Genomic DNA, 18,743 nt, shown 5'->3' on the forward strand with positions numbered 1-18,743 from the left:
CTGCGGCGGGCGAAGTCTCCACGCAGCTGCAGCGTGCATGCACTCGCCGGCGACTGACAATGATGTCAGACGCCGGCGACATGCACGCACGCTGCGGCTGACGTCAGCGCCTGCCAGCCTCAGATTGGCTGGCGGCACCGCGACTGTTAACTATTGACGTGCGGGCCCGCGCCCGCACGTCAATAGCTTTAAACAGCTGCAGCGTCGGCGCTAAGGGCCCGGTTCAGCCTGCGGCTGCCGGTAGGGGCCCGGTGAGCAGATAAGACGGGGCCCGATGCGGGCCCCCTCTGCTCACCGGGCCCCATACGCCAGTCACGGCCGTCATGCCCTGATGGCGGCCCTGTGCTTAACCCAGCAGGAAGTACGTCGGCATCTAAAAATCACTAAAATTGACAAATCTCCGGACCCGGATGGGATACACCCCCGAGTACTGCAGGAATTAAGTGCAGTCATTGATAGACCATTATTTTTAATCTTTAAAGACTCCATAATAACAGGGTCTGTACCACAGGACTGGCGTATAGCAAATGTGGTGCCAATATTCAAAAAGGGGACAAAAACTGAACTCGGAAATTATAGGCCAGTAAGCTTAACCTCTACTGTGGGTAAAATCCTGAAAAGGAATAACCTCATGGCCCAATATCAACATGGGTTTACTAGGGATCGTTCCTGTCAGACTAATCTGATCAATTTCTATGAAGAGGTAAGTTTCGGACTGGACCAAGGGAACGCAGTGGACGCAGTGTATATGGACTTTTCAAAAGCTTTTGATACGGTGCCACACAAAAGGTTGATACATAAAATGAGAATAATGGGGATAGGGGAAAATATGTGTAAGTGGGTTAAGAGCTGGCTCAGGGATAGGAAACAAAGGGTGGTTATTACTGGAGCACACTCGGACTGGGTCGCAGTTAGTAGTGGGGTACCACAGGGGTCAGTATTGGGCCCTCTTCTTTTTAACATATTAATGACCTTGTAGGGGGCATAGAGAGCAGAATTTCAATATTTGCAGATGACACTAAACTCTGCAGGGTAATCAATACAGAGGAGGACAATTTTGTATTACAGGATGATTTATGTAAACTGGAAGCTTGGGCTGATAAATGGCAAATGAGCTTTAATGGGGATAAATGTAAGGTCATGCACTTGGGCAGACGTAATAAGATGTATAATTATGTGCTTATTTCTAAATCTCTGGGAAAAACCGTCAATGAAAAAGACCTGGGTGTATGGGTGGATGACAAACTCACATTTAGTGACCAGTGTCAGGCAGCTGCTACAAAGGCAAACAAAATAATGGGATGCATTAAAAGAGGCATAGATGCCCATGAGGAGAACATAATTTTACCTCTCTACAAGTTACTAGTTCGACCACACTTAGAATACTGTGCACAGTTCTGGTCTGCGGTTTATAAGAAAGACATAGCTGAACTAGAGCGGGTGCAGAGAAGAGCGACCAAGGTTATTAGAGGACTGGGGGGTCTGCAATACCAAGATAGGTTATTACACTTGGGGCTATTTAGTTCGGAAAAACGAAGACTAACCGGTGATCTTATTTTAATGTATAAATAGATGAGGGGACAGTACAAAGACCTTTCTAATGATCTTTTTAATCATAGACCTGAGACAGGGACAAGGGGGCATCCTCTACGTCTGGAGGAAAGAAGGTTTAAGCATAATAACAGATGCCGATTCTTTACTGTAAGAGCAGTGAGACTATGGAACTCTCTGTCGTATGATGTTGTAATGAGTGATTCATTACTTAAATTTAAGAGGGGACTGGATACATTTCTGGAAAAGTATAATGTTACAGGATATATACACTAGATTCCTTGATAGGGCGTTGATCCAGGGAACTAGTCTGATTGCCGTATGTGGAGTCGGGAAGGAATTTTTTTCCCCAATTTAGAGCTTACTCTTTGCCACCTGGTTTTTTTTTGCCTTCCTCTGGATCAACATGTTAGGGCATGTTAGGTTAGGCTATGGGTTGAACTAGAAGTCTTCCTTCAACCTTAATAACCATGTTACTATGTTACCTTGCATTTGAAGTGACTTTGGGGGGTCAATATAATAGAAAATACCCCAATTTGACACCATTCTAAAATCTGCACCCCACAAGGTGCGCAAAGCCACATTCAAGAAGTTTATTAATCATTCAGATTCTTCACGAGAACTAAAGCAATGTGGAAGGAAAAAATGAACATTTTACGTTTTTCACAAAAAAATTACTTTGAAACCAATTTTTTTTATTTTCACATGGGTATCAGGAGAAAATGGACACAAAATTTGTTTTGCAATTTCGCCTGTGTCCGCTGATACCCCATATGTGGGGAAAAGCCACTGTTTGGGTGCATGGCAGGACTCAGAAGGGAGGGAGCACCATTTGACTTTTTGAATGCCAAATTGGCTGAAATCAATGGTGGCGCCATGTCGCGTTTGGAGACCCCCTAATGTACCTAAAGAGTGGACCCCCCCAATTCTAACTCCAGCCCTAACCCCAACACACCCCTAACCCCAATGCCAACCCTAACCATAACCCTAACCACAACCCTAACCCCAACACACCCCTAACCCTAATCCCAACCCTAACCATAACCCTAACCACAACCCTAACCCCAACACACCCCTAACCCTAATCCCAACCCTAACCATAACCTTAACCACAACCCTAACCCCAACACATCCCTAACCCTAATCCCAACCCTAACCATAACCCTAACCACAACCCTAACCCCAACACATCCCTAACCCTAATCCCAACCCTAACCATAACCTTAACCACAACCCTAACCCCAACACATCCCTAACCCTAATCCCAACCCTAACCATAACCCTAACCACAACCCTAACCCCAACACACCCCTAACCCTAATCCCAACCCTAACCATAACCTTAACCACAACCCTAACCCCAACACACCCCTAACCCTAATCCCAACCCTAACCATAACCCTAACCACAACCCTAACCCCAACACATCCCTAACCCTAATCCCAACCCTAACTGTAATCACAACCCTAACTGTAATCCCAACCCTAACCATAATCCCAACCCTAACCCTAGCCATAACCCTAGCCCTAACCCTAACTTTAGCCCATCTCACTTTAGCCCAACTCTAACCCTAATGGAAATAAATATAATTTGTATTTTATTATTTTTCCCTAACTAAGGGGGTGATAAAGGTTTTTTTTTATATATTTTGATCACTGTGATAGGATCTATCACAGTGATCAAAATTAACCAATAGGAAAAATTTCCTATTGTTGCCGGGTGCTGGCAGGCAGATCTCGGAGAGCACACTGCGCATGCACCTGCCATTTTCTCCAGGAAGAAGATGCCAGCAGCCCGGGGAACTTAACTGGGGCATGCAGGGACACCAGAGGTACCATGGGGTGATCCGGGGGACCCTATTTCTCTCTCCACTGATGTGCGATCACATCAGAGGAGAGAGAAATTAAATGGAATAGAAAATTGGACTTTTTTGTGGTTGCCGTTATACCGTTAATAACGGCTATCACAACACCGGGGTCGGTAAAAACCGACCCAAATCATGTTCTCTGGGGTCTCCGCTACCCCCGGTAGCCGAGACCCCGGAGAAATTCCGACGCTGGGGGTGCTATGTACTCAAACCTCAGCGCCGTTAAAAAGCGGCCCTGTGGTTTAAGTACCCTTAACTGCCGCCATTAAAAGATGTATCGACGGTCATTAAGGGGTTTAGACAAATTGCAATGAAGATTTGCATCCGTTATCCATTGTACATACCCTGCCTACGTTGTTGTTCAGTAAAAAAGAAAGTTTATATTTGACTGGTGGTCTCCCTCATTGAATTTGACAACATCTGGTCCTGGCCAGACTAAATCACCAGCATCATGCGTCCTGAAAAGGTGTAGCACCCCCTAGACAAAGTCCACACACACCGCCAGGACCCCCATTTTCATGTACCATGCCGAGGCATGGAAGAAGAGTATCTTGCCCATGGCTACCTCCCCGTGCCACATTACCTTGGCATATATCTTAGCGCTTACAGAGTGCTGTTGTATTCTTTTATTTGTATATTATGCAGTCATAGCAACTTGCACCTGTTCACACTAGCTTTATTCTGTTCAGAGGTGCTGGTCAGTGTTTTATTTTTGTTGTCTACATTTTTTTCTTGGCTCAGCAAAGGAGAAAAGATGCAAAGTAAAACCATTATGTAGGTATTCTGTGCCCTCCAGTGCAAAGTGCCCTACCTGTGGTGCACACTACTATGTGGAGCAATTCAGGAGCACTGCTTCCATCATTATCCCTGGTACTCAGAAAGAAAACACAGGAATAGGTTTAGTTCTAAACTAACCGTCAAGCGGTCATGTGTACGGGGGGACAGTTATCTCATATGTAAGGCCAGCTTTATACATCCATCACGGGCATTATTACCTATGGATTATAATAGAATCCATTTAACGGATACTTCACAATAAGCTATTGAAATCATGACGTATTCATCAAACAGTTGCCTATGGTGCATTCCATCCAGTGGCATCTGTCACCCATATCATGGTACCATTTAAAGGGTAAGGTTTTTTTACATGATCCTGTGCACAAAATGGTATAGTCTATTGTGCTACTACATACTTTATTTTTTTGCTGCAAACTAACATATATCAGCCAGATGGAGGTGAAGAGGAACCTCTTTAGTCTTCCTTCTGACTGATTAATCTAGAGTAGAAACTATCCAAGTCACCGGATAGCTTACTCTATAAACTTCTTTATACAGGACAAAGAGAAAATTGCAACGTTTCAGCCACAAACGGCCTTTATGAAGCCATACCCCCAAAAAAATTGCATATGACTGATTAACCCTTTACAGCCATACCTTGTACAACACCCTTTAGAGTATACATCAAAAGCTCTCACTAAGTGTACAATAAATCAAGCAGAAATAAAGCAATGTGTATCCAGCCTATAGACCCCCATAAACAATAGATAGCTATCAGCCAAGTGATCAGCTGCTGATTCTTCCAAACACATGAGCACTCGGCCAATGATAGAACCCCTGGCAGATGCTACTGTTGGTGTCTTATCTGTCAGAGAACAAAAGGATCATCAGTCCAAAACCAGACTTGCCAAATCCTGCTCTCCACCGATATCAGGGGGACAGTTGGGAGAGCCCTGTACACACTATTGTAAAGGAAGTGGAGATACTGTGCTCACCCGTCTTGGAGAATCTGTGCTGGTATAATTAATTATATTATTTTGCATGCTCAGTGTTTTACATTGTAATGTGAAGTTATGTTCTGCCCAGCAACAGCATATACTGAGTTTACCGTTGGGACTAGCCCAGAATGGGAAGGGCTATACAGGAGTACAGGAGATGACTTCCTGATAGAAGAGCAGATAGGGCGAAGCTTGCAGCTTTATCAGACCTCCGTCTGGCTAGTTAGCATAATCGCGTGTAGTGGGTGTCCATGTGGCAAGAGGGAGATGAGGGAGGCAGATAGTAAGACTCTGCATAGAAGACACAGCTGAAAAAGAAGCAAGGAGCAGCCTGAGTCAGAACTGAGATAGAGAGGGATAAGGAAGAAGTGCTGGGGCCTGAGGCAGTAAGTCCATCAGGATGGAATGAAGTTTGCAGCCGGAAACGTATCGGAAAATGAAAGAGAAAGGAAAGCAAGAACAAGAGAAAATGGCAAGCGTGGTAGTTTGGAGGCGTCAGTAGAAAAAGAAGCTGAGTAGCCGCCATATTGGCACAGAAACTCTCCTATGGAGAGAAGGAAGCAATACCATGGGTTGGAGCTTAGGACTCTGGCTTACTAGACTGTAGTGACATTACTGAGAATGAGGGAAGCTCCCGGAATTGTGTGCTCGGTTGTGTTAAGAGAAGATATGGTAAAGGAGAAAGACAGAGTGACTCCAGAAGAGAAGGAAATGTGTGTGATGATGTTCCATGTTACTAAAGAAACCTCCATTAGGATGTCTACCTAGTTTCTGGTGTATATACTTCTTACCAAGTTATTCTTAATTAAAAATGTTTATTTATGAGCTATGGTCTCCGTCACTGTACTCTGTAACATCTGGTCTTGGCCGGCCAAATACATCGGCACAATGTGGTCTACAAGGGCATATCGCCACCACCACTAAAGTCCACGCACCCAACCAGGACCCCCATTATTCATGTTGCATGTCCGGATGTGATGCAAGAGTACCTCACTCACGACTACCACCCCACACCATGTTACACTATCAGGGGTCTATTCTCCTCTAACAACTGTGTTAATTTTGGGTCACTATGTTGAAACTTGGTCTCCCCAGAGAAGCAGTGATTTTATAAAATTACCATAACTCAATGTTGTTGTAGAGAAAAGACCAAAACATAATTCTTGTGATTGCTGAGCAACTTATTTCTCTTTATTGTGGCTGCATGTAAGTCAAGATGTAAATACATCAGGCTTAATAAATCTCCCCCAAAATCTCTTGGAGGCATCTACAATATGTTGTGAAATTGTAAACCATTGCCATGGCTGACATCTTGACGAATGTCAGTGATTACATCAGTAACGTATAAAATCTCTTGGCAAATAATGAATAATTATGAGGCTTAGGTGGCAAATCGCACACTTGGTATGAAGCCACATTGTCCAAACTAAACCACTAGAAACGTTGTGGGTGGAAAGATGGCAACCTTTTATGCATAGGTGAACGTTTCCATATTTTGAAGGGAACTTACAGAATTAGGTTCCAATGTGGGGCAAGAAAAAGTCGGCGCTCCGTTTCTTCTGTGTTTGTTGTTTTGTTTTTAAATCCAAGTTCTTAAACCATTGAACACAGATCCTCAAACATCTGACGCTTCCTGGAAATAAATTCCTTAATCATAGCTCACTTGATAACTCTTCCTTTAAAGATAAGGAGTCTCTTTTATTTCCCTGTTATACAAATACTTCTTTCTAGTGCTGTCTGTTGGATATCCGCTCATTCCAGTGATGCGTCCCCCCCTAGTAAATAACATGGAAGAGTTAAGATTCATATTTTTCTCTTTTCGCAAAATAATTTTTTTTTCCAAGTCTCTGACAATGGTAAATAATTAGGATAATTGAGAATGTATTCTCCTCGCGAGCGAGTACATTTCTCTTCATGCTTGTAATTGACTTTCATATTCATTTCAGCATGGGATTTATTAGTAGACAGAGGAAGAATTATTTTCTGTTAGGTAAATATAACATTTGCTAGACATAATTCTCTTTGGGGAAGCTTTTCCCTCATCATGAATGACTAAATATATAACTCTACAACATAAAACAGGAAGGGAGAGAACAAAGAGGACTTGACCTTGACTTCTACTGATTGAAAGACAGGGGAAATGCAATTACCGAATAACAGCAACTGCTGAGATTTCCTCATCTACACAAAAAACCATTAAAGCCGAATACAAGCAGCACAAAAGACACCACTGAATAGGTCCACAGGTCCTGAGGTTAAAAGAACTGGCAAGAGTCACCAATATTTTTACCATATTTTCTCAATAAAGTTTGGTCCGTCAATTTGTGGTAAAATTGCAAAAAGTGTTTTCGGAGAAGAAACTGAGCGGAAACTCAAAGTTTTGATGAGTTTTGAGATTTAGAGCATGATTTTGAAAGTTTACACTTTGATTCAACTCAAAGTGTAAACTTTCAAAATCATGCTATAAATCTCAAAACTTTGAGTTTCCGCTCAGTTTCTGCTCCAGAAACTAAGCAAAAAGACTCGAAGGCCTAAGGCCTCATGCTCAAGGCTCAGAGGCTAATTAGCAAACTATGGATTTCTGTACAGGACTCCATGTGCGGTCTTAGGTGCCAAATCCTTCCTTAAAAGCAATGCTGTTAGGTGAGAATTACAGCAACAAAGCAACGGGTAAATTCTGGAACAAACTACAGTAAACGTGGCCTTCTCCTTCTGCTAAACTCCAGCCACTTCTGGAAAAACTGAGCATGAGCGCCAGAGAAAGTTTACGCTGGCTCAGTGGTTAGCACTGTTGCTTTGTAGCGCTGGGGTCCTGAGTTAAAATTCCACCAAGGACAACATCTGCAAGGAGCTTGTATGTTCTCCCCGTATTTGCGTGGGTTTCCTCTGGGTTCTCCGGTTTACTCCCACACTCTAAAGACCATACTGTGCAGTCCGATGTTTTCCGCAGACTCATTGACTTGCATGGACAAGTGTCATTCGAATATTGGCTCAAACTCTGACATGCAGTAATTTTTTTTCCTCGGGCAGTCTCTGCCAAAGAAAAAAAAAATTGGACTTGTGCACGGCCTCTTATACTAACATATATCTGGGTGTGATCCGATGTTTCTTCAGATCACACTAGGAATGATAATATGGCTGTCTGCACCTGCCCTTAGGATGATTTTACTTTTGAAACTGATAGTGTAAAAGTCCTTGTGCTTTAAAAAAAAAAAAAAGATGCCTGTCTTGTATTAATCCGATGTGCCAGAGCTGAGGTATTGAGCGTTGAAATCATATGCAGATTAACTTAGAGGTGCACTAGGGGCGTGTCCATAAAAATTAGTGAGAGGGTGTCAACATGTCCCCCAATGCAATTCCAGGCTAATTTATTGTACATGTGACTTCAAAGCTTGATTTTTCAGCTCTGGTAAATTGGATTACTGCAGTACAGATACTATTTTTAGTTGGATCCAGTAGTAAAATTATCCTAACGGGTCTCATTGAAGTAGTTGTTCCAGGTCTTTTTTAGTCTCTCCAGGGGTATTAAAGGAAAGGACCTACCAAATTATAAAGAACATGTCCAGAATCACATCTTAAAGGAATTTTTCCACTAAAGTAAGTCATGTTATATTGATTGGTGAGGGTCCAATTCAGAAGCGGACACCGACAGAAGAGGCCCCTGTGCAAGAACAATATGCGGGCCTGTAGTGCAGCGGATTTGGTGCAGTGCAACAGATAGGCAGGGACCACAGAAAAGTTCAAAGCCAATGTCTTTAATGTCCAAACTCACAAATGAAAAGTAAACGGTGTCCTCCAGATCGCAGCCAGAGCATCAAAACAGTGAGGTGTCAAAACAGTCCGTATCCAAGACCGGTTGCTGTGGGCTACTGTACCACCGTGTCACGCCGAGGGGCACCAGTCGTTTGCTTCCCTTGGCTCTGTGTTGACTGCACACATAAGCCAGATGTTGCAGAGCCACCTGCTCTGTAGCTTGCAAACCAACACTAACACACCCAACCTTTGCTGCAGGGTTTTTAAATGAGATCTGTGGCCATGGGCCACTTGTAAGACCCGGCTGGAAAGAGTGAACCACCTCACTACCATCCTGTAGTTCACTCCAAAAATAAAAGCCCAAAACGAGTTTTCCTAATTAATTTTCTAAATGATAAATCCTTCCCAGAAATACTGTATAAAATGTTACTATATGTTACTATATCATTACAGTAATTGCATAAAAATCTGGAGTTTGCAACCTTCCAAACTATCATTACATGATCTCATCAAACCTGATGCATACAGTTTTATTCCACCAGTGTGAAAATCAGTTCGGATTTCCACTTCACATTATGTTTTATCCTGTGCTGTCCAAGAAATTCATAAATACCCTACAGAGCTCTCACTATACCTGCAATAAACCCGTTCCTACTGGCTCTATTTAATTTTATATATTGCTAATAAATTATACTGTCCTTATGTTTCTGGGGAGTCATTAGTCGCTGGGCTTTCCTGGAATATACTACATAAACTTGCTGTGTGATCTATAATTGGGCTGAATCAGTAAATTCTCAGGGAAAAGAAATCATCTCTTCATAATTATGTGGATCATTTATTTGGTTTACGTTACTCAATCTTTACATGGACAGAAAGATGTTAACCTTCTAAAGCCTATAAGGTGCAGTGATATATTACTGAGCTGTAGCTTCAGCTAGGAACACTTACAAAGGCGGCACAACCCTTTTCAAGAGGACCTACCACTTGCCATAAATACAGTGACATGTAAATATCTTGGTACCCCTGGTCAAAATTACTGTTGTTGTAAACAGTTGAGAAAGTGGAAGGTGAAATGATTTCTAAAAGGCCTAAAATTAAAGATGACACATTTTCTTTGTATTTTAGGCACAATATATATATACACTGCTCAAAAAAACCCCAAAGGGAACACTTAAACAACAGAATATAACTCCAAGTAAATCAAACTTTTGTGAAATCAAACTGTCCACTTAGGAAGCCACACTGATTGACAATCAAATTCACATGCGGTTGTACAAATGGAATAGACAACAGATGGAAATTATTGGCAATTATCAAGACACCCTCAATAAAGGAGTGGTTCTGCAGGTAGGGACCGCAGACCACATCTCAGTACCAATGCTTTCTGGCTGATGTTTTGGTCACTTTTGAATGTTGGCTGTGCTTTCACACTCGTGGTAGCATGAGACGGACTCTACAACCCACACAAGTGGCTCAGGTAGTGCAGCTCATCCAGGATGGCACATCAATGCCAGCTGTGGCAAGAAGGTTTGTTGTGTGTCAGCATAGTGTCCAGAGGCTGGAGCCGCTACCAGGAGACAGGCCAGTACACCAGGAGACGTGGAGAGGGCCGTAGGAGGTCAACAACCCAGCAGCAGGACCGCTATCTAAGCCTTTGTGCAAGGAGGAACAGGAGGAGCACTGCCAGAGCCCTGCAAATTCACCTCCAGCAGGCCACAAATGTACATGTGTCTGCACAAATGGTTAGAAACCGACTCCATGAGGATGGTCTGAGTGCCTGACGTCCACAGGTGGGGGCTGTGCTCACAGCCCAACAGCGTGCAGGACGCTTGGCATTTGCCACAGAACACCAGGATTGGTAAATTCGCCACTGGCGCCCTGTGCTCTTCACAGATGAAAGCAGGTTCACACTGAGCACATGTGACAGAGTCTGGAGATGCCATGGAGAGCGATCTGCTGCCTGCTACAGTAATGGTGTGGGGTGGCATTTCTTGGAGGGCCGCACAGCCCTCCATGTGCTTGCCAGAGGTGGCTTGATTGCCATTAGGTACCGAGATGAGATCCTCAGACCCCTTGTGAGACCATATGCTGGTGCAGTTGGCCCTGGGTTCCTCCTAATGCAGCACAATGCCAGACCTCATGTGGCTTGAGTGTGTCAGCAGTTCCTGCAAGATGAAGGCATTGAAGCTATGGACTGACCCGCCCATTCCCCAGACCTGAATCCGATTGAGCACATCTGGGACATCATGTCTCGCTCCATCCACCAACGTCACATTGCACCACAGACTTTCGAGGAGTTGGTGGATGCTTTATTCCAGGTCTGGGAGGAGATCCCTCAGGAGACCATCCGCCGCCTCATCAGGAGCATGCCCAGGCGTTGTAGAGTAGGGAGGTCATACATGTATGTGGGGACCACACACACTACTGAGCATCTTTTCCTTGTCATGAGGCATTTCGACTGAAGTTGGATCAGCCTGTAATTTGATTTTCCACTTTGATTTTGAGTATCGCTCCAAATCCAGACCTCCATGGGATATTCATTTTGATTTACATTGATAATTGTTATGTTTTTTTGTTCTGAACACACTCCACTATGCAATGAATACAAATTTGCAACTGGAATATTTCATTCAGAGATATCTAGGATCTGGTATTTTAGTGTTCCCTTTATTTTTTTGAGCAGTGTATATATTGTCATTTTTTACATTTTAAAAATTGCAAAAAGCAAAATGGGCTGATGCAAAAGTTCAGACCTTAATTTGCCTGTTAATGTTATGGCTTGTTCACTATCATTGATAGGAAACGACAAGTGATGCAATTTTCCAGCTTTATAAAAACCCAGCCCCTTCTAACCTTGTGCCTAAAAACAGCAAATGAAAATGAAAATGGTGGCGACCCACAGGGCAGGAGAACTATAAGAAAATAGCAAAGAGTTTTCAAGTTGACTTTTCCTCAGTTCAAAATGTAATTAAGGAATTGCAGTAAACAGGAACAGTGGAGGTCAAGATAAGGTCTGGAAGACCAAGCACATTTTCAGTGAGAGCTGCTCGTAGGATTGCTAGAGAGTAGGGTTGAGCGAAACGGATCGTTCATTTTCAAAAGTCGCCGACTTTTGGCAAAGTCAGGTTTCATGAAACCCGACCCGATCCCTGTGTGGGGTCGGCCATGCGGTACGCGACTTTCGCGCCAAAGTCGCGTTTCGTATGACGCGCTTGGCGCCATTTTTTTCAGCCAATGAAGGGGCGTGGGCAGAGTGATGACATAGGTCTTAGGGGCGTGGACGCCTATCGCCATGTTGTCGCTTGTGCGCTGTAGCGATTTGCACTGTGTAACACCAGCTTTTCAGTTCAGGGACGGACGGAGGGGAGAGAGAGAGAGAGAGAGAGAGAGAGAGAGAAAAAAAAAATAATAATAATCCCATTGGCTTTGCATTGGGTTTCGGTCGATCCTCGACTTTTCGCCATAATCGGCCGATTTCACTCGACTCGACTTTTGAGATAGCCGGCTCGACCCTAAAAAAGTCAAGGTCGCTCAACCCTACTAGAGAGGCAAATCAGAACCCCCTCTTGACTGCAAAAGACCTTCAGAAAGATTTAGCAGATGCTGGAGTTGTGGTACATTCCTCTACTGTTCACAGACACCTGCGCAAATATTGCCTTCATGGGAGAGTCATTAGAAGAATTCCTCTTCTGTGTCTCCACCATAAAATTCAGCATCAGAAGTATGCAAAAGAACATCTAAACAAGCCTGATGCATTTTGGAAACAAGTCCTGTGGACTGATGAGGATAAAATCACACAATAGACTACCTCAAAAGGTGCAAGCTGAAAGTTTTAGGCTACGTTCTCACCAGTCGCTTTTGCTGCGATTTTTATGCAAATTTTTAGCTGTGTTTTACAGTACCAGCAAAGTCTATGAGATTTTCAGAAATCTCATGCACACTCATTGGTTTATTGTCATCAGTATTTTGTACTTTGCATGTTTTTTTGCACATGGAGCGTGTCACATCTTTCAGCGTTTGTTCAGCGTTTTTCACCCATTGGAATGAATGCATGGTAAAAAAAACGCAACAAAAATGCAGAAATCTGGTTTTGCTGCGTTTTTAGTGGCAAAACCTCAGTCTATAGACTAGGACTTTTTTTTTTTTTACACTAAACTTTATCAGCAGGCACAAGATACAAATCTAGCATGCCAAAACCGCAGCAACAAAAAAAACAAGGAAAACATGCTTTTTTCTGCAGCTTCTTTCCTGCTAAGGCTACTTTCACACTTCCGTCGGTACGGGGCCGTCGCAAACCGTCGGCCTGACGTACTGACAGCCTTTTTTTTGCCTAAAATACAAAGGAAATGCATCATCTGTAACTTTAGGCCTTTTAAAGATCATTTCATCTACAACTTGCTTAACTGTTCACAAAAATCTGGACGTAGTAGATATATAAGGGAATATTCAAAAAAGTTAATATATATTCTCTTAAAAACAATATTTATTAAATTCCAATTTAAAGTTCACCCAAAAACCCTGTGTAAAAGGATCTAGGACAGTATATCCGGACAACTGGGACTGCGGACAGTCTTGTTGGTTGTCCAAAGAAAATAGAATATGAGAAAGTTTAATGGTCAAACTTACTGTATCGGAAAAAAACGTATACTGTATATAATGTGTGATATATACAGATGAGTAAAGAAATGGTTTGTAGTCACAGGAGACAATGCCATCTAAGTGTATAATAAATTTTTAATTTTAGGCTGGAGAGTAAGATATGTTGCTTACATGGGTGATTTGATAATTTTTGGGGTGATTTGATAATTTTTGGGCGATAATACAACTTGTTACCACTGCACATGAACCACTGAGATGTTTCTTGAGTCGCTTCTCGTCCATAATGTATAGCTGTGATGCAGCATGCGGAGTAGTATTGATCTCTGCAGTGTATTGATCGGGACGGCACTGAACCGTAAGCATCATATTGATATTGTTGTGTTTTTGTTTGTGTACTGGACAGCTTTGCATCCCCCAGCTAGCCTGCCTGAAGGAGAAATCACTACCATTGAAATACACCGATGCAACCCATACATCGAGCTGGGGATCAGCATCGTCGGCGGTAATGAGACCCCTTTAATAAACATCGTCATACAGGAAATATATCGTGATGGCATCATTGCCCGAGATGGGAGACTCTTGGCTGGTGACCAAATACTTCAAGTAAGAGAAAACATGCCACAGTGTAAATAGTTGTTATTAATTGCTCTGTATTCTCTGGTCGATGGAGTCTGCTGATGTCTGGGCTTTAAATAGTTCCCAGTTCCTAACGTTGCTGTGTTGGATAACATCTGTCTCAATAATAATAATGGTATGAAGAAAACAAAAACAGGGAAAAAACAAATGGCAGCTTCCTGGAAGAGGCGACGCTCATCGTCTTAGAAATCCATCCTTGTTAAAGGGCTGTTGCTGTCTTCATAAATGAGTGTTGTTGGGTATGCTTTGAAAAAAAAACAAGCACTTTTGCAATTTACTGTTTATTAAAATTTGAAGTCGCTGTTGAGATAATAACATTTTTGCTGACAGCCCGTTGCCTAGGAGACCGACCACCACTGTTGTCTAGCTTGTAAGCACTACACTGAATCTGGCCTGGAATAGGAGAAAACAACAAGCTCCATTAGTACTGGCCGGCTTTAAACCAGTGCTTACAAACTCTATAGAAAAAAAACTATGGGAATAACCCTTTAAAGGGGTTATCCAAGATCAAAAAAAGTCTGTTTTTTGCCCCCCAAGAACAGCAACGCTTCTTGTACATTGGCAGTGCTAGGTGTTGCAGCTCCTACATAGCCACAGTTCATGGACAACAGCAGAGCTGCATCTTATAGAAAGATTTTTTTCTAGTCCAGGATACCCCTTTAAATGACATAGCTGACCAGCAATGTACCAACGCTGAGGTGGTGTTTGCAACTTTGTGCTGGAGCCACCCACATAATTACATAATAGACAGAGCCATGGGCAGGAGGTTGCATGGAGGCTCTGCAGCTTTTTGCCATAGATATGTAAGCTCTTCAAGCATGGTGCCTTGTTACATCTCTGTATTAGATATTATCCTCCTTGAAGCAGCATAACTCCATCATTTTTTATGCGATGGGTCATAGCACAACATTATTTCTTTCAGGATCGTGCAGAATTTAACTAAACTAATCTCTGTTTGACTCTGTGTTTACTACAGACCAATGTGTCTCCATAATAACAAACTACTGACAAATTTTATGTAGTCTGATCGTGCAATCATACTTTCTATAAAATCATAATATGTTAAAGTTAGAAGGGACCTCCAGGGTCGTGATGTTCAACCCACTGCTCAATGCAGGATTCACTAAACCATCTCAGATGACTTTCCAGCCTCTTTTTTTTTTAAGACTTCCATTGAAGGAGAACTCACCAAGTTCGTAGCAGCCTGTTCCATTCATTGATCACCCTCATTTTCAAAAAGTTTTTTCTAATATCTAATCTGTGTCTTTCCCCTTTCAGTTTCACTTCATTGCTTCTAGTGTTTCCATGTGCAAATGAGAATACGGATGATCCCTCTACACTGTGACATCCCTTCACATATTTGTAGACAGCTATTAAGTCTCCTCTTAGCCTTCTTTTTTGCAAGCTAAACATTTCTAGATATAACCGTTCTTTGTAGGACAAAGTTCGCACCATCCTGGTATCTCTTCTGTTAACTTGCTCCAGTTTTTTTTATGTATTTTAAAATGTGGTACCCAGAACTGGACACATTATTCCAGATGAGGTCTGGCCAAAGATAATTACTTCACGAGATCTAGACCCTAAGCTTCTCTTAACACATCCTAGAACTGTGTTTCACTTTTTTGCGGCTGCATAACAATGTTGACTCATGTGCTGTCTGAGATCTATTAGTATACTCAAGTCTTTTTCTCACGTGCTGTTGCTTAGTTCTATTCCTCCCATTCTGTAGATGTAATTTTAGTGTTTCGTGCCCAGAGGTAAAATCTTGCATTTCTCCCCGTTAAATACCATTCTATTAGTCCCAGCCCATTGTGCAAGCATATCTAGATCTTTTTTAATCCTTTTTCTGTGTTCTCTAGTGTTAGCTATCCCTCCTAGCTTTGCATCATCTGCAAATTTAATTAGTTTACCTTCAGTTCCCTTATCTAGATCATTTATAAAAATGTTGAACAACACTGGCACCAGGACAGAACTTTGTGGTTACCCAATTGAAACACTTTTCCAATTGGATGTGCAACCATTTATTACCACTCTTTGAGTACGATCACTGAGGCATTTATGAATTCACCTAACCATAGCCTTGTCAATCCCATATTTGATAATTTTTTCAATAAGGATAGTATGAGATACTTTATCAAATGCTTTGCTGAAGTCAAGATATACTATATCTACAAGATTTCCCTGATCCACCCAGTCAGTGATTTCATCATAGAAGGAAATTAGTTTAGTCTGGCATGACTTGTTTGCTACAAACCCATGCTGGCTCTGGTTAATTTCTGTATACTTATCCAAGGACTTATGCAGCGCCCCAGGGTCCTGGTCGTTGAAGTAATATCATTCTCCTCTAGGGGGAGTGATGTTACGTTTGGAGGCAATAAAGGAGAACTCTTTGTCAGGTAACACAAAGCATGCAACATGTTCACACTCCAGACCAGAAGGGGGAGCTCTAAGCCTGTTTAAGGTGAACTCCCCTATAAGAACATCCTGATCTGGAGGGAAAGGGTTCAGTTCCTGTTAGGAAGACAGAGGGAGAGGAGCCCTGTGGCATGAAGTGCTGCAGCTCCTAGGAAACAGATGGATAGAAAGCAGAACATACTACAGCAAGCGTGAAGGAAAGCAGAGCAAAGGAGAGGACATCAGAGGGAGATCAGCCAGGAGCAGGCTGCTTCCTTCTGAGGCGCAGAATCCCGGTAGCCAGAATACCGAGGGAGTAAGGATCTCTACGCTTTACTTCAGAGACTGGCAGGACAGTCAAATTGCAAGTTACTGATCCACCTCACACCCAGGAGGCACGGTGGTAACTCTCAGAGGCCATGGCGTGCTAGAGTCCCTGTAAACAGCCTCAAGCCACCAGTCATACGGGTTATCCTATCCATCAGGTGGACAGAGAGAAAGACATAACATCTATAACATCTACAACATCTGTGAGGACCTTATGAGAGGCTTAGCAATAAGGTACTACAGCACCAAGGCACTAGAAGAAGGCTACTGATTTCCACCTGGATAAGGGGACACTGGATTTGCCTCCAAACCGGCTGGACTCTGCCTGCCCTGCGATCTGGTGCTCTGGACTGTGGATGCTGAAGCCTTCAGTAAAAGGGTAAAGAGACTGCAACCTTGTGTCCTCGTTCTTCACTGCGCCTTTCACCATCCACCATCTTACTCACTGGGAAGCCCTGGGGACACACTTCACCTGTGGGAAGGTATACCATCTAGCTGCCATAACATCACCCCAGTGGACCCCTAAGCAGTGTCGGTCACCCTGACCGAATACCACAAGTGGCATCACGAACATACCCCTTTAAAGACCTTTCCCTTTTACAATGGACCTCCTGAGGGCCACGGACCGGGTCAGCCACCGTGACATCCCCCTTGAGAACCGAAGGACCCGGTACCGAGTTCCCCTAGCCCTTGGGGGCGGTCCACTTAGATACATGCTGTTTAATAATTTGTTCAAATATCTTTCCTGGTATAGCAGTAAGGCTCACTGGCCTGTAATTTCCTTGCTCTATTTTCTTTTCTTTTTTCAAGATAGGGACAACATTTGCCCTTCTCCAATCTTCTGGGACTTCCCCTGTTCTCCAAGATTTTTCAAAGATTCTGGCTAGTGGTTCTGCAATTTCTTTTGCTAACTCTTTCAGTACCCTAGGATGTAATTCATCTGGACCAGGAGATTTAAATTCATGTAAATTAGCTAAGTGTTCCCTCACCATCTCCCTGTTTAAATGACTCTGTTTGATTGTTTTATTTCTTCGATGGCACAGTGAAGATCAGTTGATGTTACATTTGCTTTCTTAGGGAACACAGATGGAAAATAGGAATTTAATAGTTCGACCTTCACAGCATCATTTTTCACCCCTTCACCCTTTTCATCCTGTAAAAATCCTATAGCATCTTTGACTTCTTTTGTGTTTGACATACCCCTAAAATCCATTTGTATTTATTTTGCCCTCCCTTTCAAGCCTCACTTTATTACTGGCTTTAGCTCTCCTAACGCATTCCCTGCAAACAGCATTATATTCTTCTTTAGATATGCCCGCCCCTCTTTCCATTTAATATACATTTCTTTTTTCCTTGTTATCAAGTGTTTTAAGTTCTGTGTTCATCTGTCCTGGTCTTGTTAAATGCTTCCAATTCTTCCTTCTTTTTGGCATTGTTACTGCTTGTGCAGTGGGAATTTAATTTAGCAAAATCTCCCATCCTTCTTGGACATTTCTGTCCTTTAGAACATCTAGCCCTTGGACCTTTCCTACCCTCTTTCTGAGTCCATTAAAGTCTTCCTTTCTGAAGTCTGACCTTAAAATCTTCTTTGCAGGCCTTTCTCCTCTTGTAATCCAAAATCCAAGGATAGCATCGCTGCCACCATTCCTTCCTCGATCATTTCCTCCCTGTTGGAAAGAATTAGGTCCAAGATTTCAGATCCTCTTGATCAGTCTTCTACTTTTTGAAAGATAAAGTTGTCAGCAAGAGACAATAAGAATTTTGAGGACCCAGTACTTTTGCCTGAGAGAGATTTCCAACAAATATCTGGATAGTTAAAATCTCCCATGATCACTATGTCGT

General features: G+C 42.7%; 1 protein-coding gene across 3 annotated transcripts in view; it reads left to right on the forward strand.

The window, feature by feature from the left end:
• LNX2 (ligand of numb-protein X 2) overlaps positions 1–18,743 on the forward strand; it is a 217,254-nt gene that overhangs the window by 137,704 nt on the left and 60,807 nt on the right. For all 3 annotated transcript variants that reach the window (XM_069759035.1, XM_069759036.1, XM_069759037.1), the window contains exon 4: positions 13,948–14,147. In XM_069759035.1, coding sequence (XP_069615136.1) covers positions 13,948–14,147 — 200 coding nt within the window. The remainder of the gene's footprint in view (positions 1–13,947; positions 14,148–18,743) is intronic.

The sequence above is a fragment of the Ranitomeya imitator genome, chromosome 3 (assembly GCF_032444005.1).
Source record: "Ranitomeya imitator isolate aRanImi1 chromosome 3, aRanImi1.pri, whole genome shotgun sequence".
Lineage (NCBI taxonomy): Eukaryota > Metazoa > Chordata > Amphibia > Anura > Dendrobatidae > Ranitomeya > Ranitomeya imitator.